Source organism: Nothobranchius furzeri, chromosome 18 (assembly GCF_043380555.1).
Source record: "Nothobranchius furzeri strain GRZ-AD chromosome 18, NfurGRZ-RIMD1, whole genome shotgun sequence".
Lineage (NCBI taxonomy): Eukaryota > Metazoa > Chordata > Actinopteri > Cyprinodontiformes > Nothobranchiidae > Nothobranchius > Nothobranchius furzeri.
Window position 1 is genome coordinate 28,910,235 of NC_091758.1, and position 26,041 is coordinate 28,936,275.

The 26,041-nt window shown below is 40.4% G+C and overlaps 2 protein-coding genes across 2 annotated transcripts; both read right to left on the reverse strand.

The window, feature by feature from the left end:
- Nucleotides 1-865: 865 nt before the first annotated feature.
- On the reverse strand, nt 866-6,639 carry zmpste24 (zinc metallopeptidase, STE24 homolog). Its single transcript, XM_015969915.3, has 9 exons — nt 6,269-6,639; nt 5,200-5,346; nt 4,917-5,120; nt 4,681-4,833; nt 4,451-4,592; nt 4,159-4,334; nt 1,761-1,865; nt 1,509-1,652; nt 866-1,436 (listed from the first exon to the last, which is right to left on the reverse strand). The coding sequence occupies exons 1-9, from the start codon at nt 6,374-6,376 to the stop codon at nt 1,212-1,214; spliced, it is 1,404 nt and encodes a 467-aa protein (XP_015825401.1). The 5' UTR covers nt 6,377-6,639; the 3' UTR covers nt 866-1,211.
- A 1,071-nt stretch (nt 6,640-7,710) lies between these two features.
- Nucleotides 7,711-24,969, reverse strand: rlf (RLF zinc finger). Its single transcript, XM_015969918.3, has 8 exons — nt 24,767-24,969; nt 22,678-22,832; nt 21,247-21,328; nt 17,220-17,355; nt 16,912-17,114; nt 16,436-16,572; nt 13,286-13,427; nt 7,711-13,082 (listed from the first exon to the last, which is right to left on the reverse strand). Exons 1-8 carry the CDS (start codon nt 24,941-24,943, stop codon nt 7,941-7,943), a joined length of 6,174 nt encoding a protein of 2,057 aa, XP_015825404.3. The 5' UTR covers nt 24,944-24,969; the 3' UTR covers nt 7,711-7,940.
- Between the last annotated feature and the right edge of the window lie 1,072 nt (nt 24,970-26,041).

The window sequence follows — 26,041 nt, forward strand, 5'->3', positions numbered from 1 at the left end:
CAATCAATATAGAATATCTTTAATAAAGAAGCACACTACTTACATTCATAGATTGTTCAAACGTTCTGTATAATAAAAGCAGCGATGTTTTACCTTTAATTTTATCAAAACAAAAAAAAAACTTTTTAGGATTTTATTCAAGGCAACAAAGAAAGCATACAATCCCATTTTTTAACAAACCAAACGGACTCGTGTGCTGAAAGGAAACGCCTCGAAGAACCTCTTCTCAAAGTGCCCTATCACTTTCCTGGCTTGCAACAAAGCCAAATACAAAATAAACATTTTGTCAACTAAAAATTTCAAACCATATCCAACAATTATACAATTCAATTCATAAATTCTAACTAATCTCAAAAGTTACATTACATACAGGTCTGCTTGGATCCTTAAAAGCAAGCAAGTGCTTAAGAAAAATATCACATTTCCTGTAGAAAATAAAAAACACACATCTAATCCAAGATCAAATGAAACTTTTTGAACTGCTCTGTTCACATTGTGTCCACTATCAGAACAAAAAGGTAATTAGAGGCTCTCGCATTTAGTCAAGGTAACCTGCTTCCCTCACCTAAAAGTTGTTCATTTGAGCAAATAACTTAATTTGGGGCAAGCGTTGCACTTGATAGATAAATCAAAATCTGGGCTTTTTGTACAAAGTACTGTCATGAGTACGTATTAAGTAGCTTTTTATGCTAAACTTGTAAAATTGTGATAGGCTGTTAGATGAACTACTTTGGTAATTATTCAAAAGAAGTTGTTCTCCTGTTACCACTAGTTTGCATCACAAAACTAAAATATTCTAACTCAAACAGGCTTAAAATTTCATCTGTTCTTTTTTAAATAAAAAAAACCTGAAAAATGTACACAACAATAATTTTAAGTCAAGCTAATCTGAAATGTACTCTGACAAAATCTTCCTAAAAACTTTTAAACAAACATTTTCCAAATTGCTCACCTCAAGTGCATAACTGGCATTTTAAAATAAACAATAGTAAAGGCTAAATGTTTTAGGTTGTTTTGTGCCAATATGGTTTGGTTTTGCTTAAAACAATAGGACAAAATGTAAAGTATAGGAAATGAGAAGGAAAAGGCTAAAATAAGATAAAAGTAGATGGAGGGGAAGAAGAAGAGGTCAGGATGCATCACAGGGCCAGGAGAGGCCTACGGAGGCCCTTCGGAGGGAACGGCGGTCGCCGCTCCCTCGTCCAGCCCCGTCAGTCTTGCTTGACGTTGCCCAGTGCCCTAAGGCGCTCGAGGAGAGGAGGGTGGGAATAATGCCACATGGAGAACAACCAGTCTGCAACAGGAAAGCCCAGGTTGTCCTTGTTCAGCTTGATGAGAGCAGAGTAGAGCTCTGAGGCTTTGCCCATTCCACGTGCAAAGGCATCTGCCTGGAACTCAAACCTGCGACTCAGGACCGTCAGACAGAAAGACAGAAGCTGCAAAGACAGAAGAACTGTTGAAACAACTCTAAACAAACTAATCCAACAGGAAAGTCATTTCCCATTTACCTCATTGTAAGGAGAAAATATGAACTGGAAGATAATCATCAAGCCTATTAATGTGGGCTGGCTGTTGACGAATCCAAAGGCTTCAAACAGCTCCTTGCGTCCAATCAGAACAGCAAACAGGGAGAAGCACAGGAAGGAGTTCATCTGCGGGGAAACACACAAACATCACAATGGATGGCATCGGGGTAATAGATTTGATACGACACAGTGATATAAAAATAAAACTTAGATTTAGAGACGATTGAAAATCACCTGACTGATCAGTATATTCTTGACGGTATGACCAAGCTTCCAGTGGCCAAGCTCATGACCCAAAACAGCAAGGATCTCTGGGTTGTTGCATCCTTGTTTCTTGTTCTAACAAAACATGCCAAGGAAGCAGCTTGATTAAACCACTAAAAGCAAATAAAAGTACCTTACAACAAATGTTCTGCGGACTTTTGCAAAGCCAGTATTAATTATAATAATAGGAATTGAAGTATTTTAAAATAAAAATCTAAAAATAAAATTATTTCAATCGCCATTATTGGATTTAGAGGGGTTGAGGACCAGCGGAACTTTAAGACAGAGAAGAAATTATCTCTGTCTGGCCCCAAAACAAGTTCTTATCTGAATCTGGTGCCCTTGAGCCTGTGAGGCATTTCTGTCTGAGGTGTTTTTTGAATAGCAAAGCTGCCCTCCCTGTGGAGGGTAACTCTGAAGTGCCTTTTTTTCCCTCCACCTGACTCAATCCTCATATAAACCATCTGATTAAGGTAGCGCAACTCAGATTGCGAATGACCACAGTCACCAATTCTTGTCATGTGTCTTTGCCTATGTATGTCTGATCTCTGAATCGTGTGTACTGAAATTCTAATTTCCCTCTGGGATTAATAAAGTATCTTTGAATTGAATTGGAAATGGAGTATGGTGTAAATTAAATTAGGGAACAAGCAAATAAACGATTCAAGGTTACTCAATATATTCAAAAAGTGAATAAAATTTAAAGTTTTAAACAAATTTACAGTGGTCTAGTATAAATGAATGTTTGTCCATCTCTATAGGGATAAAAGCTCTGGCACTTCGGTTTCTGGAACTAGAAGTGAACCAGAGCTGAGGGGAGCAGGAGACGACAGGATTTGAAGTCTTATTTCCTGACACTGGGACATCTCGCCTCTAATTGGCTAACCGCAGCGTAACTCTACCACTGACCCCGTTTTTTTAATGCAACAATGATGTTTTATCTCCTCAAATAACAAGCCTGAAGGAGTTCAGCCATGTTGTGGAGATGCTAGTGCTAATCATTAGCTTCTGCTCTCTCTTGGACGCCAAATCAACAAAAGCCTTCCCAATCGTGAGCCAAGATGGGCGAGTCCATCAATGCTAATTTTCAGTGTGACGTGGATCTGGCAGGCTTTAATAATTACAGTATTCACACATCTATTTTCTATCAGAAGCTAATAAAGGCAATGGGGTAGAAGACTAACTTCACATTCAGCCTGTATGTTAAACTAAGAGTGACTGATCTGTTTAACAACCAACTAACTTTAAAGAGTAACTAAACACCCCCCCCCCCCCAAAAAAAACAGTTTTTTACTTATATACTGTATAATTGGGTCATTACAAATGCTATCTTTCGGTTTCTGTGCATCTAGGTCTAAAAACACCTTAGTGCTGCCCCCTGTGGGTTGAACTACTGCATTTAAAATGTGTGAATGGCTGAAGCTGGTACTATTTCACATCATACAGTCTCCTCCCACCCCCCACCCCCACCCCCCCTCCCTCCAGGATGAAAATTCCCCAAACTTGGCCATACCATTCCGTGTCACCTGGCAACGCAGACTTTCATAGCATTTTTCAAAACTTGACTAGGGGTGGAGTTATGTTTTCTGATGGTGTGCAGTTCCTCTTTAAAGAGCAAGTCACCCCCAAATAAACATTTTTTTGCTGATAAACTAAATAAACGAGTGTCTAATCGTGCTGCAGACACGTGTCGACAATAATTTAGCACTTCAGTGCATCTTAGTTAAAATTTAAATATTCTGCCTAAAACTGGCAGTGTTGTGCCGTTGTCAGGTAAAAACTCTGCACTGCATTCTAATTTAAATCTGCCATCGCTATTGGCTAAGAGGTATGCTATGATGTAAACTGGTACATTATGATGTCACAATCCTGTCGTGAGCCTGTGTGTGTGTTTATTTGTTAGCAGCTCCGCCCTCTCGGTCTGCCAGGCAACAGCATTTGTTGCATTTTTCAAACATGAAGTGGGAGTGGAGTAATACTCTGGTAGGGGGTGACTTGCTCTTTAAGTAATTATGAAAATGTAAACTACAAGTTTAATTTGTTTGAAAATCCAATCTGAATATGTGAATGTAATGATGCCGATTTTATTTTGAAACAAGGTGAAGAAAAAAAACATTTTCTTCTCTGCTCTTTTTCATTCAGACCAAGTAAATATGGATATTCTGTTGTTCTTATCTTTGTGTCCTTTGAAAAAAATTGCATTTAAAAACATTTCAGTAACATTATTTTTGGCTTCTAAAACGAGCTCCATGAAACACCTAATGAGTCATACATATAAAAGTTTGGTGTTTTCTATACGTAAAAGTTTGGAGATGGTTAAAAAAATTGTAAAAGAGCCTTTTTTAAATTTCAACACAGCCTTTTGAACCTTGGGTTTGGCTTTTGACTCGCTGGATGTCTCGTCATTCTCCGGCTGCTCAGACTGCGGCTCTACAACTTTGTTAAGAGGCGAATGGTCTTCCAACAAAGTGTCGAACAGCACGATGCGCTTGTTCTTGAAAAAGCCATAGAAGTAAGCATTGCTGTGTGACGATCGCTTGGAACCTGGAAAACATTTAAAGAAATTACAGAAAAGCCCTCAAAATAAACTGTATTAGCATTAATGGTATGATCAGGAAACTTTGAGGAGTAAATAAACAAACATAAAAAGAGAGATTTACCTTCAACTACATAAATTTTAGTGAGTGGGAAGCTTAAACTTTTAGCCATTTCCACTATGGCTGCTTTTAACTCTCCTTCTGGCAAAGGGGTGAACTTGTCAAACAGGGGAGCGATGTAGTCAGCGTAGATTGTTACAAGAACCTTTGAACGAAGAAGCACAGATGATCTTTAGTGATCAGTTACTCAAAATTGATATTTTATGTAAGTCATCAGTGAAAACAGCACCAACCAGAGAAACAGCCAGGGTAAAAAGCCAAGCATAGATAAAGAAGTAATCTCCACCAATCTTTATGATGTACAGGAGAAGTGAAGTCACAGGCAACAGGATGCACTGAGTCACAACAAACTTCTTCACGGCATCTTTGAGGAAGAACCCCAACGTCTGAGAAGAACAAACACTCATATAAAATCGGATCAGTTAAAGCAGATTGGAGTCTGCCAGTGAGAGCAGTTCTCCCTGCCTACCTGCTGATTAAAGCCATGCTTCTCCTCAATCACAAACGTGTTGTACAAACTCCAGGGAAGTCCAGTTATGGCGAAGAACAAAGTGGAGAGCATCAGGAACACTAAGGACTGGGTGATCTCAAATTCCGGCGAGAATCCTAAGCGAGCTGTCAAGGATCCGGCAACATCCCAGAGAACTGGGATTCCACCCAGGAGTAGGATCAGCTTTATATACAAAAAAAAATTTTTTTTTAAAAACAGAAGTCAACTAAATAAAGGCTTTTTAATTCATAAGTTTTCTTACGGTTCCTTCCATCTCAGAATAAAGTCCCGACCAAAAGCTAAAGTTGCTCTTATCCAGCTGATAAAGGCGCGACTTCTCAAACGTTTCAGGATCCATGATCTTGCCAAGCTCCTGTGGTACATGTGTTGTTGACCTATATATCCTCCTCTGGACAGAGGAAAGAGACAAGCATTTTGTTAAAAAATGGATACCTGCAGTTAAAAAAATCTGCAAATTTCAGATGCTGTTTAGAGGTACAATTGAAAATAGCTGTTACATAAAAGGGGCTTTAAATAACTCCCATTTGCTAGTGCTCTTAACAAGATTTAGTTGATATGCTTCCTCTTTGAAACTTAGTGTCTACCCTGTACTATAACACCAGTTGCTTAAAGTAATTAAGGACTTTCTCAACTAACTCGTGACTTTGCTAAACTTTGTTCTGCAATTTAAGTAAATATCTTACAAAATTTCAAACTCTTGCAAAGTCTCACATTTCAAAATACATGAAATATGTTCCACTCGAATTATGCAGGAGGATTTCAGGTTTGGAGTGTGGTGTCAAGGTTTTTATTAAACTAAAACTATGTTTCCCTTACTGAGGATTTCAAAGTTGTATTTAGATCTACAACATACCCTCTTATTTACGTCAACGTCAGCTCCAGTTGTACATTTAAAACTATGTAGTTTTAAGAGACAAGCAAATATAATTTTTTTAAATACTTGCTGTTTATGTAGCCTTTGTGGTTAATTTTTGCAGAAGAGAGCAAAAGATTCAGTTGTTTACATTTTTAGACGTTAAAAATTAAACATGTAAATAAAAAGTTGGGATTTGTTGTAATCATACACATTGCGTCTCCCTCTATTTTTACGCCAACCCTTTAAACTAATTTGCTAATAAAGTACAACAGCTGCTTATTTACTCGCTGTTCAATTTTTATGAAGCAAGACATTACTTTGATGCACATAAATTTCATTAAAGGTGGATTTCTTGTGATATTTGCTCATATAGAGGCCAAATGACATAAAAATGGCACATTGTGTTTTCTTCCGTCAGACTCCAGCTCATGTACTGAGTTATGGGTTAACTTACCTGTCTGTAGGACAGATATGCCTCCCAAAGATACACTGTCCATGAGAACCCAAGAACAGCATTAAATATCTGTCTTTCCACCGGTAGTTCCATTATAGTCTCAAACATCTTCACTTTGGATTTCCCTCGGAGACGCCTTTAGACGTTAGCCTCACTGGTAGTTAGGCTAACCGCTACTCAGCTTCCGCTCAACCTACAGGCGAACACTTTTAATTATAATTATTAAAAGAGCTTCAGCAAATTTACATCGAAAGAAACCGACTACAACCAAAATGTATACATCCAGTTCTCATTCCCAAATCAAGGCTTTTACATCTAATATCTTCCATTCATAGGAGGTGCGAACGAGCCTGTCAGGCAAGCGTATCGACAAAACCCGTCCCCCCGGAAACACTTAAATATTTTTGGTTCCGTAATAGATACGTTTTGCGTGATGCCTAAATTTACGTATTTAAACACACGGAACTTAAAATTTTAAATGTATAAAATCTATTATCTAATTAAATTGAATAAAATGTTGTTTAATGCATTTCATGTAGAAAATGGATGGATTTCACAAAGTATGCGTCCCAAAAAAAAAAAACCACCAAATGGTGTGATACCTAAAAGGGAAATTAAATAAAAATATTTGCCAACATGCAAACTAGTAAAACATTACCAACACATGTAAAATATTGTACAGAAGGTACTATTTTACATTATATCACAAAATGTCACACCATTTTATTGCTTCTTATTATACCCATTGTCCCAGTTTCTCTAGTCAACATTGTTATTGCTTTAAATTTAATTTAATTTTTAAACTGCTTCTTTCATCTTGTGCAGTTGGCAGTTATCCTAAACTATCATTGTGTGAGAAATGCACACAATGTATTTTTCACTTATGTAAGACTTCAGTATTGAACTTAAAATATTTTCAGAAAAAAACAAAATGAAAAAATAACAAAAAAACTGCTGCAAAATGAACTTGAATTTAGGGACAGTACGAGTAGCTGGTAACCCTATCTATATAATCCTATAGCTATCTTAAAGGCTGCAACAATAAACCATTAAACAACACAGATTAAATTATACTTAATCAAACATCAAATTTAAAAGTGTTTCAAGAATTTCTTTTTAAAATTTGGCCATAAAAAGATTAGTGACAATGCTCAGTAAATGCCCTTAATTCATTGTGGACTTTTATTTTATTACAAAGTGTTACATACACACATTCCATTATTTGCAACCAAACACTGTTTTCATAAAATCCAAGGTGAAAAACAAATGAAACAATAACTTTAAAGGCCATGTTTCAGTCACATTTCCACAAAAGTGAAAAGGCCTTGTATTATGCTACTGATCCTTTCTAACAATCTGCAAAGCTGTACATTATTCTGGGGGAGCTGAATTATTTACACATGATTGTGAACTAACATAATGAATGTTATTTGACTGCATTCTACATTAGTCTAAAATACTGTCAGACTGCTCTGATACGCGCTATTAAGGTATGTTTTTTTAATATTCTGCTAATTCATACAAAACTTCCATCAAAAATTAAAAAAATACAACAGAAGTTTTGTAAAAACACCAGGTTCGAAACAAAAAATACTGATACATAGTTTGTGAAAACACAAAGTAATGTTTCACTGTAAAGTTTAAAAAATAAAGAAAAAGGTGCTCAGTTAAATTAACTTCCAAAAAGCAGTTTGACGTTTTTTGTCTTAGATGGGAAGAGGCTAGCCAGAGCAGTGGTAGAAATGGGTCTTTCCAGAACCACCACTGGTCGGAGGTACTGAAGCTGCTTTATGGCCAGGTCCCCACAGCCAGTCAGGGCTCTGTCCAAGATGGACTTCAAGTTTTGTGCCGACGTGAAGTCTCCAGTCACAGACTGGGACTTCACCAGTGCAGAATGAGTGCGTTTACTGCGGGTGTGAGGGATTCCTAGCTGGTTGTTCTCCTTAACAGAGCGGCTGCGTCTGCATGTATTTCGTCGTTTCACTGGTGTTTCATCTGTTGGTGTCGTTTCTTGTATGAACTTCAAGAAAGATGACTCAAAGCCCATAGGCTTATAGGCAGCAATGTCAAAAGGGCATGGAGAAGGATTGTTAGGCTGAGTGTCTTTTAAGCTTAAAGGCTGTTCTGATAGTTCGTTCTTCCGTTTCAGAGGCTGCCGCACAGGAGCAGAAGGCAATGAGGCCAGCCCGTTCAAAAGTTTACCGTTATCTTGGTTGCCAAATGCATCCTGGAAAGTCTCTTCGGGTGTGAAACGCAGCGAATAAGGAGGTGAAAGGTTAACAGTGAGCGGACGGAGAAGAGACTTGAATTTATCGATGTTTATTCTGTCTACCGGTTTAGGTGTGTTCTGCAGGGCTGCAGAAGAGGCATCAGTAGACTCAGCTGTGCACGATTCACCACAATGTACCCCATCTGCAGAAGGGACACCAATTCTTTCAGCAGATGCAAGCACCTCCTCTTTCTTCTCTGGTACTTTCTGAGGATTAGGATTATTTTCATTATTTGAGACTTCCTGAAGATCATCACTGTCCTGTTCGTTTTCTGAGACTTCCTGAAGATCATCCCTATCCTCTTCCTTCTCTGAGACTTCCTGAAGATCATCCCTATCCTCTTCCTTCTCTGAGACTTCCTGAAGATCATCCCTATCCTCTTCCTTCTCTGAGACTTCCTGAAGATCATCACCATCCTCTTCCTTCTCTGAGACTTCCTGAAGATCATCACCATCCTCTTCCTTCTCTGAGACTTCCTGAAGATCATCACCATCCTCTTCCTTCTCTGAGACTTCCTGAAGATCACCACCATCCTCTTCCTTCTCTAAAAGTTCCTGAGGATCATCACTATTCTCTTTCTTCTCTGAGACTTCCTGAAGATCATTACTATCTTCTTCCTTCTCTAAGATTTCCCGAGGATCATCATAATCCTCTTCCTTCCTTGAGACTTTCTGATGATCATCACTATCTTTTTTCTCTGAGATTTCCTGAGGATCATCACTATCATCATTCTTCAACAAAACCTCCTGAAGATCTTTACTATCTTTCTTCTCAGAGATTTTCTTGGGCTCATGAAAATCAACATTCTCTGTTTCAGTCTGGATAGATTGCTGGCACATGGGTGAAGGTGGCCTCCCTGTGTTTTCGAGCTCTTCTTGGCCCTCAGTTTTGAGCTGAACCTTAGAAGAGAGTGTCTCAGTGACAGTTGGCCTGGCCGATTCCCTTTGAATCAGTTCTTCAAGCTGCTCAACTTTAAAAACAAGCTTATCGGCATTTTTGACAAAATCGTTCAGACGCATGTGATGTGATCTTAGATAGTGGCGCCGTAAGCTGTGGTGATACCCGACAACAGTGTTGCAGTTCTGAACCATGCATGGGTAGACAGCAAAGCAGCGATCTTGACACATCTGTAGTGCTTCTTCGTGAGATTTAAAAGTGAACTGACTAGCTGCATTTGATTCATTTTCTTTTGATTTCTGTTCAAGACTTTTGTCAACCTTATCTTCCGACTCGGCCACCACAGGCTTTGTAATTGTTCTCTCAGATCTCCGAGTTACGGGTGGACAAGAATTTTCTGCCTGGGAACTCTGTTTTGCCATTAGAAGCTTCTTCTGGCATCCAGCGATGGAATTTTTGTGAGTACTCTGCAGTCGTACCACTAGTGAATCATAGCATTCACAGTGACTATAAAGCATATGTTTCTTAAGTGCGTCGTCATGACTGAAAACCCTCGAGCAGCCATCAAACGTGCACCTTATTAGCCCAGGTGGCTGAGAGTGGTAATCTCGAGTGTGGCGCACAAGGCTGCTTTTCAGATGGTAGGAGGCAGAACAGTTAGCAAAGTGACATTTGAACTGACGCTGAGGTTCATCGGAGTTTGGGAGAGGTCTTCTCTTTGCAGTGTCCTTTCTGACTTCTGGACTGGGATTCTCATCACAGTCTTTTTCCAACAGGAGCTGAGAGCGATTGTAATGATGTACTAACTGTAGGTGTCGAACAAGGCCTCCTTGGGTGGAAAATGCTGCATCACAGTTTTTTGCAACACAATGAAATGGTTTACTGAATTTATCCAGTATATAGCACAGGTTACCTTTGGCCACTAGACGTCTTGTTCTAAGCTTTTGTGTTGTCCCATCCTTACTTTGTTCTTTCTGCTCATTATCGTCTTTACTGCTCTCTGCTTCGTTCTCTCCTTCCTCTTCTAATGGGGAATGATTGCCAGCAGTTTCTTCATTTTTGCTTATTACAGTTGAGTTCTGTGCCTCATGCTGTCGCTCCTGTTTGGGGCTCTTTTTATCCTTTGGACTGTTATTGGTCAAAGGCTTAGATGGTTGCTTGATTTGGGATGTAGGCTTTTCATTTGCCTCAGGACTAACCAATCTGACTTTGACTTTGTTTGCCGAAGTCTCGCTCATATTGTGGGTGTTAATGTAGTGAGCCCTTAACACATGCTTTTCTTTGTGGCTTTTGGAACAAAGTTGGCAAAAGTAGGCCTTAAAAGACGTCATCTTTTTGGCTTTTTCAATGCTGTGTCCATGTAGATTGTAATAGTGGCGAAGTAAGCTGTAATTTTGAGCAGACCTGAAGCTACACCCTTTTTCACGACAGATATATGGCTTAGCTTCAGCTAATGTTTCAAAAGCATCATTCTGACTGGTTAAAGGTTTTTCTTCAGATTCGACTTTCACCTTCACCTCAGTCAGCTGTGGCCTCTTCTTTAGCAGCACGACCGGCGGTTTTGCCATTATCTCCTGATGAAAAGACAACTGTGGTGTGTTTGCATCAGGTTTAGACTGAGGGGGCTCAACTGGCGAACTGTGAGATGGTGAGGCATTTAAGCTGAGTTTACTCAGCCCAATCAGTATTTCTCTTAGAGCATCCCCCTTTGAGTTAAGACCTGTAGAACTTGAATCTATGCCTTTTGAATGGGCTAACATTTTTTGGTCTTTAGCGGCCTTCAAAGGTAGAAGTGGGGTTGCAAGCTCCTTTTTTTCCCTTTCTTCACTGTCTAGATCAGTTTCAGTCTTTATTTCTGTGGACGTAGATTCCTGCTCTTGATCATGCATGTGTTCTTTGTTCTCCAACTTCAGATGTTCTGGGTGAGCACACTTCAGATGTCTCTGAACATCTCTAGCTCTGGAAAACGTCATCCCACACTTCTCAAAGCCACATATAAACTTACTTCCATCGAAGCACATAGCTACCAGTTTTACCGTTGCCTTGGGCTCCTTTATGTCAGGTTCTTGCAAAGAGGAGGCACAACTCATTGTCTGAGAGTTTAGAACATCTCCATTTACACTCTCTGCTAAACGTGCCGATTTACTGAGCTGAACAGACAATTCACGAACAGTCTTAAAACATTTCCGTTTGGCTTTTCTCTGTGACTCAAAATCTCTTTCTGTAAAAGTTATTTTGTGCGTGGTTAAATGCTTCAGAAAGTCTTTTTTGGATAAGTAGAACTTTTTGCATCCAGTGCCACAGCAGGTAAATGCTGCGTCTCTGAAATGCTGCGCTTCATGGTGATAGATCTGCCCCAAATCAGAGTAAGAGATGTAACACCCTTTGAGCCCACACTGGTAATTCAGCTGATAGCCGTGGATCTGCTTGTGAGTGACAAGTTCATTAGATGTCTTAAACCGTTCACCACAACCAATGACCACGCACATGTAAGGCCGCTCACCGTAGTGAACTTTTCGATGTTTGCGGTGATGGTAAGCAGAGATAAAGTGACGTTTACAAAACACACACTTTTCCCTGTTGTCTCTTATTTGATGAAAATATTTGACATTCTCATCACCTGTGTGCTCTGCTTTTAGGTGCACATACAAGTATTTGGAATGTTTAAAAACTCGAGTACAGTTGGTTCCCGGGCACGGATACTTCTCTCGATTCTGCAGTTTGAAGTGTCTGTCAATGTAATCAAATGTTATGTGCTCATCATCGTCAGCTTCCTTCTCTTTCATGGTGCTGGCTTGCTGCACAATGTGATTCAACACCTCTGGATCTCGTGTGGACTTGTAATACATCATCAAGGAAGGATCGACAGGGATCTCGCCAGGTTCCATGTCGTCATCATCCTCCTCGGTGGGTTTTGGCAATTCCTTTAACATTTCGTCTTTTTTGGAGGGCGCACCTTTTTTCTTTATGTGTTTTCTCATGTGAATAACAAGGTCCTTTTTACCTTTAAATGTTTCAAGGCAAGCAGGGCAGGGGAAATATTTGTCTTCGATGTGTCTTCTTGAGTGGTGAATGATTTGTATGTCAGTGATTGACCTCTTGCAAATCAGACAGGAGAACTTTGGCCTAGGTTTAACATCTTGACGTCCAATATTAAGACCTCCGTTTATCCTGTTTTGGGACTCAGATTCTTCTTTTACTCCAACTACTGGCAGATCCTCTTGTTTAACCTTCTCTTGTTTCTCTGCCATCTCTTCCTCTTCCTCCTCTGACTCAGACTTCATCCCCAGAAGGGATTTGCAATGACACTTTAGAGTTTTCCAGTCCCAGAATTCTGGGTCAAAAGGCCAGTAGGCTTTTAGAGCTAGCAACAACTCACAGCGTAGTGAATTGGGAATGACCTCGTTTTCTTGGTCATACTTATGATCTGGGCGTAAGTAGAGCTCCTCAAGACAAGTGAAGGATTCCTGGCTGGGGCCAAGGAGGAACTCTGTAAGCTGGCAGGCGCGCAACACTTCGAGATCATTTGGAAGAAGGCAGGACACAGTCTTGCATACGGATGTTCTCAATTCTGAGTCATCTTGCTTTGGAAGTTGTAGAATTTTGACACAAAGTTCTACTGAGCAAGGTACCCCCTGGTCCTCTGCCTAAAAAGAGAATATGTACCCATTACAATCACACCACAGTGCATGGACTCTTAAAAATAATAATGAATCTGTGACAAGTCTGATTGTTAATCTAATGACGTGCAGTCTTTTTTCCCCCTCAATGTTAATTTCCTCAGTAATGTTGTGATAATATCTGAAATATACCAACACCGTGACATAATTTACACTACAAAGGCACTCACCTCTGTTTGAATTACACGGACAAGATAAAGCAAATGTTGGACGGTTTTGGCAATGGCACCAAGTTGAAGGCATCTTTCCAGAAGAGAGACCAAAGAGGGGTCAAGTTTCCTTTGAAGCTTACTCCATAACTGTATCAACTCCCTTTAGATAATAAAAAATAAAAACACTTTAACACTCAACATCTCTTTGAGATATGTATATATGTATGTGTGTGTATATATATATATATATATATATATATATATACACACATACACTAGTGATGTAACGATGCTCCAAGAATCGATTTAAAATCGGTGCAAACTAGATTAAACATCCATCGTTGTAGACAAAAGGGAAAATCGATTTACAATGGCCACAAATATTATGTAATATGGCATGCTTGCTTGCACCCAACAGTGCTGCTAATCAGAACAGAGGCAAGTAGGGATGCAACAATCATCATCCTCATCATCATCATCATTATTATTATTATTCGTACGGATCAGATGCACACAGTCCGCTATCGCGTTTAAAGCGTGCCACAACCCGTGCACGCGCATTGGGTCCACAGCGCGCGTGTGAACGGGACTCGCGAGCGAAAATATACATGGCAGCGCGCGCGTGAACGGGACTCGCGAGCGAAAATATACATGGCGAGAGGTCATTTGTGCACTGAGAGGGTTTTCATTTGTGTTTAATTGTGTTTTTCTTCTGTTGTAGGCAGCTCGTTAAGCAGCCTTGGAGGCACCTGGGCTCAGGGTGTGGTGCTGCCTACAAAGCCTACTGTTTTTCTGCTTTCACTGGGTCTCTGCTGTGTGGTGGAGAGTCCTCACTGGCCATTTTCTGTTCACTAACTTGCTTTAGTAAATCCTTACTTTTGTTAAATAAATCAGTTGTTGAACCCCCCACTCCTCTGTTTGGTCTCCTTTCTTATTACAGCCCACCACTTCCAGTCTGGGTTGTAACAATCTGCAGACAGATTTCTGAGTATCTCCTCCTTTACACAGATCCTCACTGAGCCAAGTACTGTGAACAAATAGTTTCTCCATGATATTATCCAGCAAGGTTCCGTTTCTGTCAAAACAAGGGTGAGGTAATGAAAAAATAGAAATATTTCATTAAATTAACATTTAAATTATTTATATGCATCATTAAAATAAAAAAAAAACATGTTTTGAAATATATAAAGTGCACCAAACTTGACTCAGTCCATTCAACAATTCTAAATGGACAATTATGTAACTCAACCAGTAGTTTTATTTCAGTATGTATTTTTCCAGTATCACAAAAAATGTAATTTTATATGGTTAAAACCATCTAGCTTATGTGCACTTTTTAAAACACTGCCCAGCAAACATTCGGACGTTTAATGACAGTTGAACGGTCACAACTGTAAAATACCTGAAATTAAGAAAAGTTAACATGACATCTACTGCATTTTCCTTGCCCAGCCTCGAACCTGGATCCTCCAGGGCGAGAGTCACCCGCTCTCCCAGCTGAGCTATGCCAGCAACTACTGAATATCAGACTTTTTTATATAGATAGAGGGTAAAGTGCGGGGTAAACTAACCAATCAGAGGACAGAGAAGATCTGCCACAGGCCACGCCTCCAGAGTGCCAAAAGCCCTTACAGCCGAGCGAGCAGGAGTCAGAAACCGAGCGCGCAGAGAGGCTGCCGAGCGCGCACAGAGGCTGCCGCGCGGGCACGTTTTCCTCTGCCGTGTGCTCGTTGACAACGCGCGCACGCAGGTTTGTCACTTGTGCACATCCTTGTGCGCTCACAGACACAGTTTGCTCCCTCTCAGTGCACAAATGACCTCTTGCCATGTATATTTCCGCTCGCGAGTCCCGTTCACACGCGCGCTGCCATGTATATTTGCGCTCGCGAGTCCCGTTCACACGTGCGCTGTGGACCCAATGCGCGTGCACGGGTTGTGGCACGCTTTAAACGCCATAGTCCGCAGATTGGTCACATGGAGAGTGTAGGCACTACCTGTTTAATCCAAAACAGAAACGCACAGCGGTGGTCATAACAGAGGAGGAGGAGAGGAGCTTTAAAAACCACCTGCATCATTTAAGTTGCATGTATGGGAGCATTTTGGCTCCCCTGTAAAATACAATAATGATCCAAAATTAAACACGTGCAGCGCTGCACACACACACCTCCAATTGTTGGAAAGGAGAGAGAGGTGGTGCGCGAAACATGCCTTGGACAATTATCACATAAACGTGGTAAGACCTGTAAATATTGTTAGGGACAAATCTGTTAAGAGGACAAAATAAAAATAAACAGCGCATCAGAAAGGTGAGGAGATGACAAGTGAAAGCAGGACATGCAGAGAGAGCGTGTCCATATAGGGCAAGCTGTTTTAACAACTAATCAGCAATCAGACCTCTCTGTAATTCCTGCTTTTATAGCAAGTTGCACATTGAGCAGAAAAATTTGCACTAAGTGTTATACAAAATAAAGAGAGACCAAAGCTTTTTGTTTTTTCTGTTCTTTATCTTACCGCTGATCCGAAAAACGATCCGATCCGTGACTAAAGACCGTGATACGATCCAAACCGTGAGATTTTCAACAGTCGCACCACTAGAGGCAAGCATGGCTCTAGTGGTGAGACAGTGGGACGCTCCAATCAGTTTGAAGTCAACATTGTGGCTTCTCCAAGTTTACAAATGAAAAGGGTGAATGAAATACCGACAAGACAAAAATCGTAAAAAAAATCTGATTCATGAACTTAAAATCGGGAATCGAACCTTGGCTCGAGTGAATCGTTACATCCCTAACAAATACACATGCATAAAAAGACTTAAGAGTTCATAAAGACATTCTCCTGACGTTTCTGTTGTTTTACATCAATAATCCTGTTTAACAGCATCCCTACATATGTAACAGCAGTGACACAAACACAGCTTCTCCTTGAGTGTTTCCATTACATCACGCTAACTCAGCATTATTTGTGTCCATCTGCTTTCCTTAATAAAAACAAAGCTCAATCTGATTTTGAGTCATCTGACCAAGACTGATATGATTAAACGTGAAATTTACTTTGTTTACTCTAAACTATAACATAACACTAGAGTGGTTTATTGGTTTTACGTAAACAACCAGTTATGTCAGCGAAAAGCACCAACAGACCAAGTGAAATAATGGAGAGGCTACTCACCAGGAGCAGTAAAGATTCTGCTGCTGTAGTTGCTGAGTTAGGTAAGTTGTGCACAGAATGAAGGCCGTATTCTCCTCTCCCTCCGTTTCCAAGTTACACGTGATCTCCAGTACATCCTTACAGTCCAGTCTGGATATCTGACAAAATGTGGAAAAATCATATAACACTTGCATCAACAACCAGAGAAAACAAAAAGTGTCACAAATCAAAGACACTGAAGGATATAAAACTAAAAGAAAAGTTACACATAAGCTGTAAAAACGTTACCGATAATAATTCTGGACTATATTTCAGTGCAGAGAACTTGTATAATTCCTATAAATATGTGGACCATGATCAAAATTACATCAAGTGAAAAAAAAAAAGTCTATGAACTCCAGATATGTTAAATTAGCCATAAAAATGAATTAAAAGTAGTTTATTGTATACATCAAAGTCTGAATGCACTAAAGGTGGATTCCTACAGGCCATCCTACCTCCATTATAGCCTCTTCATTGGGAAGCAGGTGACAAAGTTGGGAGACAAACGTCTGACGGAACATTGCTTGGTTGGTAATAAAGCTACATTCACAGCAAGCTTTGGACAGAACCACAGCTTTGGCCACTTCACCCATTTTCTCCAGATGTTTCACCCGCATCTCCATGAAGCCCTCGCCCTCCAACCTTATGTAAGCATCAACTAGAAATGGGATTCAAACAAAATCTCAGTTGCAAATAAATATTCAGTCAGTAAATCAGAGACTAAAGCACCATAACTTTCAAACGAAGTAATAAAGATCCAGACCTTCCTCTGGGATGGTGGGCTGGCCGGTGAGAAGTGCAGAAAGGACCGGGTTGCTCCATGCCCCACCCTCTCCTGTGATCTGGAGAAGGGCTTGGAGGTCGGTGCTTCCATATTGTAACAAGGTATCATGAGCAAGCTGCAATAAACACATCAAAGTTCAATAAATGCAGTTTGTGAAGAACTTCTTGAGGAAATGGGAAATTTAAATAACATTTCTGTTGATGCTCAACGAGGTGGTGGTTTTCTACTACAACAAAAGAACATTGAATATTGTTAATGAGCACCACAAAAGACCAACGGTTCCTTCTACAACTCAGTTTAATAATTGATTATCTCCTTCACATAAAATTAGAGTGAACAGACTCACAAGCTGCTGCTCTGCAGTCTAAAGGCGGTTTTCCAGGAACGCTACTCAACCTAAAACAGCTCTGTACAGTTTGAATCAGCCCATCTGAGTGTAGTTTTGTTCACATGCCAGCTCCATGACAGAAAGTGGGTGCGCTCCCTCATAGGTGCGCGGGGGGGGCACGATTTTTACTCACGACAAAAGTGAGGGGATCAGTAAACAGTGTAAAGTAACTTGTTTGCTCCACAGAAACACAACTCAGCGGAAAAAAAATGGTGGTGTTGCTGGACATTTTGCTCAGTTTTACGGCTTCTTGTCAGACTCTGAACCAGGAAATGGCTGTAGGAAGTGAAACAGAAAGCAAAAAAACTCCAGAGCAACCAGTGACTCCTCCCCCTAGCCAATCAGCAGCCAGATTCACGATGCCGGCTGACCCAGCCTTGCCAGGTACCTCAACGAAGCAGGGACTTAAAAATAGGGGAGAAAGTAGAGAGAAAATACCAAACCAAGCCTTGGAAACAGTGGTCGGTCCGAGTAGCGTTCCTGGAAAACCACCTTTAGCAAATGACGTGAAGTTATTTGTTCTAAACTTCTTCTCTAGACATCATGAGCTATCTGGTTTACGAAATAAATTTGCATTTCACATTCACAAAGAAGCATCATTACGTCAAATGTCTGCCTTTTTGAGCTTTTCTCAACTTTGTAGTGTCATGAATGGCCTCTAATTTGTGACAAAGGTCACATTTTCCCAGCTGGGTCAAGCTGGGTTGTTCTGTAACTCTGCCCCACAGATTAACCACGCCAGAAGTCATGATGTCTGCTGAAACCATCTTTATCTGCTGCTGTTCCGTCCCAAGATGAAGGACACTTCAAGTTTCACAAAAATAATTTTAAATAATAATTTTCTCTTGACCTTATTACTGTTATTACAACCATCATAAATAATCTCTTGATTCAGTATAAATGTATTTCAATTATTGGAATTACTTATTATGCTTTGGGTATCATAATAATTATTGTTGATAATCTTAATGTGTGTTCAGTAAACCAGAAGGTCATCTTGCACGTTAACCAGCCTCATTCAGAAGGGATCCAGGGTAAAGGGTAAAATCATCTCACATGTCGTTACCTCATGACCAAGCTTTCTGACGCTGAGAGGGCGTGTTCTGAGGGTTTTGTTAAAACCGAATCCCGCAGCAAAAGTTCAGTTCTTGAACCATACCAGGAGAAGAGGGACGGCTGCCCGAATCTCTACTAAGCATCCTGTCACACCGATAGAATTGCTCTGAATAAACGCACTGTAACCAGCTGACGCAAAACTCCTTCAGAGTTAAGCCAGATGCTCAACACCGTGTACCCGCGACATCTCTGGACCAGAGGATCGGTTCTACGAGTCTTCTCTACCGGACCGAGTACCCCTGAGGCTGACAAAATCCTCCTTGACCTCCGGATCCACACAGAGGGTCGTCTTGCTTGGTGAGGTAGCACACAGATGGTGTTTGATGCTGTTCTTCCTAAGACACGACTCAGTTAGCTGCAAAACAATTTTCCACCCAGAAACGCTTCTCTCGCTGAAAGAAACCTTCTGATCCATTCACGCATCCAAAAACTCGCATTTTCAATTTAGCTTCCATTCAGTCACAGGTTTGCCTTTAAAACAAGTTTTAATATCAAATTGTCATTTTTTTAAAAGTGTTAGTAATAAATTCTTAACTTTAAAAAACCTGACTCTTCTTTGAAATTAAACACAGAATGGTGTATATTTTTGGTTATTGAAAAAGCAAAGATTCCTTTAAACTTCTGATTAAATAAATAAACTTTTGCTATTAAATGTAATTTTCTTAAATTAAACATTAATCTTTGGATTAAAAATAGACCAAGCTCGTTGACATATGAACTTCTATCGAATCTATAATATCCTAGATGCTTATATATGATAGAAGTTTCATTGTTAACTTGTTTGGATCTTTTCTCAGAATCTAACAAAGCTGATAGCAAACAGTGTTGAATTCTAGTATGTAGTTAAACACACTACAACTTTGTTTTGCCGTCTTAATCAACAAAATGGCAGCAACAACCCAAAATGCACTACGGGTTTGCTAGTGTACCAACACGGCTGCCCAGCTATTTCCGTGTCCACGCACGTCATTTCCTCTTATTTTTACACTTTTCTCCTCACACAATGAATAGGGTAGTCAAGAAAGCACGTTTTCTGTATTTATGTCAAATAAAACGGATCCCAAAACATCGGTTTACTTCCTTCTCCAACCCCCATAAACTCCTGCGTGTCCTCCTACAACTATGGCAAGCCAGAAGGAAATCAGACATCAAAAACAGCACAACAGTCACCCCTCTTCTGGGTTTTTGGACTCTTAAGGTCCAACATGTTGAGTAAAAACTACAATTTTTAATAAATTTTAGGTCCATTCATGTTGCTACCACACAAACTGCGTGAGCAGTCAGGTTCCATCTAAGCGTAGGTGAGAACATGACTCGAGAGCTTTGCTCTGCGAGGAAGTCGTACATTTAGAGATGGAGCTGATTTCTACGAGTGAAACTAACAGTGTACACCTGGCTTTACATGCACTACTTATGCTTTAGTCGTGTTTCTTCTCTGTAGACTTGTAACCATGATGATGTCAACTGAACAAGATAGATTCACATGTAAATTAGATCTGAATAAGAAGTGAAACTGAGCAGGTTTCTAATAATAGGAACCGTTTACTTATCATTCAGAAGGTCAACATGTTCGTAGACATAGTGAGTTTGTTTCTGAGGTTTCCTTTTCTACCAGAGTGATTTCACTGCAGTTTCAGAATTGTTGCCTAATTTAGAATCGGAATCGGGCGTCCTTGAGCCAGCAAGGCTTGAACGAAAACTCCCCCCTCAGAAGATTTGTGGAATGTGCCGTCGCTATGGCAACTCAACTCTGTCTCCTTTCCAAGCCTGGGCGGGACTGCGGGAAGGCCGCTGAAGAGTCCAGGGTCACTGCAACCCTCCAACCCCCCCCCCTATCCACACTGAGGTGACATGCGCTGCTTCATCGTGGCTGCAGGAACTGAAGTGGGGATAGTCCCAACCCACGTCTGAAGTCTGTTGCATATCTGTCTGTCTGAGGTGTTTTTTTGCAGAGCAAAGCTGCCCTCCCGGTGGGAGGGTAACTCTGAAGTGCCTTTTTTTTCCCTCCACCTGAACCAATCCTCATGTAACCCTCTTATCTCTATTAAGGTAGCGCGACTCAGGGTTGCGAATGACCACAGTCACCAATTCTTGTCAAGTGTCTTGCCCATGTATGTCTGATCTCTGAATTGTGTGTACTGAAACTCTAATTTCCCTCTGGGATTAAAAAAGTATCTTTGATTGATTGATTGAACTATTTCTCTCTTTTAGCAACGGAAGCCTTTGCTTTATGACAGAAACTGATTCAACAGTAGCGTTAAAAAGTTCTGGAGTTATCTTCTAATTTGATCCAGGCACCGTTACAACGATGTCCAAAAAAACTTTACATCTGTACTTCTAAACTCAAGTTTCACCAATGTTCAGTATATGTGAATACTGTTTGCATTTTCAATCAGCCTTTTGATGTTGGCTCAACCTCCACTGAGGTAGAATATCAGAAAGCCACCAGGTGCTAAATACAATGAGGTGAAAAGAAAAATGCACACGCCTAAAGGACTCTACCTGAACAGAGTGGTGGAACTGAAGCCAGGCTTCAAATGGGATTTCATTCTCAGGCACAGACAGCAACAGCTCAAAACAGCTCCTGCAGGATAAGAAAAGGATGTGAAACTTTATGAAAGAAAATTCCATCCAAAAACATTTAGAATTCTGCAACCAAACGTAAAATCAAACACGTCCTTTTATCCACCTAAAATGGCTCCCTTCAACTGTGAGCAAATAAAAACTATGCTGATGTGACTAAAGCTGGACCAAAAGGAATAAATTACAAGAAAATGAAAGAAAATGATATTTTATAAACTGATGTAAATAGCTTCATCCCACGCTACAACCAGTCACTGCTGTGATCTTTGTGGAGAGACGGATTAAAACAAAAACTAAAACAACAACATTAGGGAATCCATTTTAGATTTAGACACAGACACTGTCAAATTTACACCATTACACTTTTGGTATGTTAGCTTTCCTTTAGTCAGCTGTACAATGTGTTCATCACATTATTCATGTGTTATAAAGAAAAATTTGACAATCAGAAACAAAAACAGAGCAGAGAAAAGGAAAGATCTGTTTTATTTGGGCCAACACACGATGCTGAATTCACGCAACAGCAGACGTATAACACAGATTAAAAAGAGGGGTTGGTAGCATCGCTGACTATCACTGACCTTGTAATGACAACAATCTGGAATGTTTATATCATCTGTGTGACTTGTTGTGTTAATTGAAGGCTATTTCTCCAAAGTCTAGACAAAACAACTTCACACTCGACTTTGTTTACATAGGTGACCAGAAGACACATCCTGCTTCTCATACTCCCGGCCTTGGAAGTGTATAAACTCTGCCAGGTTCTGAGAATGAGAGGAGCAAGAGGGATGGCCAGAGATTGGACTGTTCTAGTGCGTTGTTTTGTGAACGTGTGTGTGTGTGTGTGTGTGTGTGTGTGTGTGTGTGTGTGTGTGTGTGTGTGTGTGTGTGTGTGTGTGTGTGTGTGTGTGTGTGTGTGTGTGTGTGTGTGTGTGTGTGTGTGTGTGTGTGTGTGTGTGTGTGTGTGTGACTGCTGGACTATACAGCTGTTTGAATTCTTGTACTCTGGGCCCATTTCTGTGGCCGGTTTATTAAGTGGGAGCCGAACACATTTTATGCTTTCAAAAATAAATAATACAAAAGACAGAATGTTCCACCTTTTAATGTGCGTCTCAGGAGGAAGTACTGTATTACTGATAATATACAGCGATCAGCTGCTGCAGGCCGGCTTTTAATTACAAAAGCAACTAAAGAAGCTGATCTAATCTCCCTAAAATCTACACAACAGCCTGCGAAGAGCGCACATGGAAAACCAAACTGACATAAGTTAATAGACCAAAGGAAATGGATCTGCTTTAACGGTTGTTTTTTTTTCCTAATTAGGTGATTTTTTTTTCTTCTAGTACTCACAAAGCTAGTCTCTTCAAAACCAGAGCCACGCTGTCAGACTCTGCCGTCAGGTGGGATCTGGCTGCTGCAAAGCAGTTAATGGACAGGCAGTACACATCCAGAAGAGGCAGGCCGTGCTCCATGGAGTTCCTGCTGCCAGCATAGTGCATCAGTGCCTGTAAACACGAAACAGAGAAGTTAAAACAACAAACTTTCTCAGAAAATGAGCTCATAGAGGATGTCAATCATCTACAAAGGTTGTCCTCTTGGGGACACACCTGCTCACACCTGAGTGATCCCAGCGGACAGTCTAGAGGAAGGTGTCGGGGTGTCTGGAGCTCTGCTGATTAGGTCTGAAGGGACTTAACTGAATATGACAAGCCTAGATCTGCACTACGAATATATGTCATTTTTAAATACTCAATCCAAAATGTCTCAAAACTATTTAAAAAAAATACAATGTTGTTTTAATAAGCATGGTTAACTGTCCTGCACATAAGAAAAGCCATATTTCAGTGGATGACACACACACACACACACACACATGAAATCTTCACCAACACACTACACGATGGGATAGCCTCCCAGGAGCCTCATTTACCAGACAGCAGACACCTTACTGATTGGGTCCCATATCCACAAAGACAGAATTAATTCCCTTCCATCTAAAAATACAGTTTCCTCATAAGGGGAGCCAGGAATAAAGTCACAACCCCAGAGACCTACATCAGTGTACTAATTACTACAGGACTACTTCCGACTGAAACTGAGTGGGTCACATCACAGTTATTATCTTAGAAACCATTGCAGTTGCAAGGATTTCTTGCTGCATGCTCATGTGCCACTTTTATTTATTTTCATCTTCACACTTCATAAAAATAATTCCTTTAGCAACCTGACAAGGAAGGATTTTAATATTGATGTAACTTCTACTACCCTGCTGTTTTATTACATAAAGTGCATTTGAAGCTCTGCAATAAATGAAAAATAAAATGAGATGGTTTTATTTTTTTAAGTTATTTTGCAGATAATACCAAACTTTAGTATATATTTTTAACTAATTGTTTACAAATCACCAAGCTACACATTAGGGGATATTTACCCTTTTTAATACATCAACATTAGCCGATCTTTGTCCTTAGTAATGCTGATTTAAAGTCAGGCACATCTGCGGGCAGCCCAGTGCTGCTGCAGAATTTAATTTAAATGTATTTTTACATTCACTGATGACATCTGCATAACAAATACTCTAAATTAACTTTATTTGGGTGTCTGACATTGACACTGAGCAGCGCACAAAGTGAAGATTTAACAGTTAAATTCAGAGTTCAAAAACGGAATCAGCTTCAGAAATCGTGTGCATCAACTGATGTTATTAGTGACATTTCGACATGAAAATTAGGTGGAAAACGTCCAGATATCAGCCCAAATTGGCGGTACATATCGGCCATCGACTGACCATGTCTCCAACATATCGGCAACAGAAAACCCAATAGCGGTCGACCACTACTCCGCATGCTTGATTAAATGACTATATGTTCGTTTTTGAGCTGTATTGTATAATTTATTGCTGATGGTGGGAAAAAATACACAAAATACAGCCAATTTAAACATGAGAAAAGCTGAGCAGTTGTTGGACCGAGCAATGAGAGCACGTTTTATTTGGCTAGCAAAATCACTAAAATTTGGGTAAACACAACGATGCTGCCCCGCCCCACATGCGTGCAGTAATGCAGGATATGCAAAAGTGTTGCAATGTCATAGGCATGCATCAACTGCTCGGTCAAATTCTGCATGAAAGCCTTTTATAATACAGCCATTTATAGTGGAAGTAAAACGACCAATGTTGTCTCGTGGATGAGAATACTGTAAGTCACCCTGGCTGCTGCAAACCTAATGACAATGAGTTCGTTTATTAAACGTCATAAATTCGCCAATTTGGACATAGGTGCACACTCTGCAATTGCTTCCTAGATTAAAACCGACACATTTAGCCGGAGGGGCAACTGCCGCAGGCGTGGCGGAGCCTGTTATCTATCGGGCTGAGAGAAAAACAGCCCTGGGTTAGCATCGAGCTAATGGTAGCTTCGATGCTGCACGTAAACGTTACCTGGCAGAAGTTGTCACAGTACTCCGTGGAAGACGCAACGGATATTTCTTGTTGTTTCAGGACGTCTTCGAAAGCTCTCAACGTGGCTATCAAGGTTTCTATTGCCATTACGCTGTCTTCGGCCGAATCCAGGGCCCAATCGTTCCATTCGTGCTCGCTTTCGACGCTCTCCGCCATCTTCGCTCTCCTCCTCGGCGCGTATGCAGTGCAGTTTGATGCTGCCTTCAGGGACTGTCTGAATTTTTCAAACGAGTCATCTAAATTTCACCTCAGTGATCGAAGACAAAACAGAGATTGTCAGCAATTTGAGGAGTATGGTTATGACAAGTCTTGGTGACTTTAGATTATTTTTTATTGTTCTATCTTTAAAAAAATGTTAAATTGATAAAATTTGTAAAATCTATGATGAGATAGAATAAACAAGTGAAAGGGCTACCAGCTAGCAGGGGCCCTGTCTTTCCTAAAACTATGTAAATCACCAATAGACTTAAAGGGGCATTATGGAAGTTTGACAGCCAAAACATGTATAGAAATAATAAATTTCTTCTTCATACATTCTCCTGCAATGCCCTGGTCCTGTAGAATGAGCCCTGGCATTTTTACTGTGATTGCCTGTTTTTCTGTAAAATCACAGAAAAAGAGAGCTGCTCGGGTCGAGCAGGCTGCTTCATGCTCGTTCACGCTCAGGCATAGCCCGTAGCGTTTGCTATCTGTAGCTTTAGCAGCAGAGAGAGAGGTAGTGCCAACCCAGTGACTTTGTCGCTGTTCCTAACGCCTAGTGATGAACCTAGCTACATTTCTGAGGACCATTAGCTACTTTCTGTAGAACTTTCTTCTAGATATTTCCTGCAAATTAGCAACAAAATAGCCATTTTCGCTTCGAATCGTTCTTTGGTTTGACGTTGTTTCAGGTGTCATCAAGGATATAAAAGTTACAGATACTGTGGATGCAACTAGAGTGTAGTTCACCTTGTAAGATGTCTGACTCCCATGCAGAAGACCTGGATTCGATTCTGGGTGGGAACATAGTTCATTTAGGCCTAGTCCACACGTAGCCGGGTTTTTATAAAGACGAATATCCGCCCCTCCAAAAACTTGCATCCACACCACCTCGTTTAAAAAAAAACTCTGTCCACATGTACCCAGATAAATACGTTGTTAAGGACATGCCAGACCTGTAGGCGGCAGTACTTCCACCGTTCTTAACCTCGTCCTTCGTCTGTGGTCTTCCGCAAGCAGCAGTAATTCCGCTTGCAAAAACAAACAAGCAAAAAG

Bases quoted from the DNA above. Each gene is read 5' to 3' on its own strand.
- zmpste24 (XM_015969915.3), bottom strand. From the start codon at position 6,376: ATGTTTGAGACTATAATGGAACTACCGGTGGAAAGACAGATATTTAAT. The intron at 4,593-4,680 runs GTTGGTGCTGTT...CTTCGTTCAAAG, and splicing joins TTACCCTGGCTGTTTCTCTG to GTTCTTGTAACAATCTACGC. The intron at 1,653-1,760 runs GTGATTTTCAAT...GTTTCCCCGCAG, and splicing joins AGAATATACTGATCAGTCAG to ATGAACTCCTTCCTGTGCTT.
- rlf (XM_015969918.3), bottom strand. From the start codon at position 24,943: ATGGCGGAGAGCGTCGAAAGCGAGCACGAATGGAACGATTGGGCCCTG. The intron at 22,833-24,766 runs GTAACGTTTACG...TCGTGTTTACAG, and splicing joins ACTGTGACAACTTCTGCCAG to GCACTGATGCACTATGCTGG. The intron at 17,115-17,219 runs GTCTGGATCTTT...TCCCATTTCTAG, and splicing joins GCCCACCATCCCAGAGGAAG to TTGATGCTTACATAAGGTTG.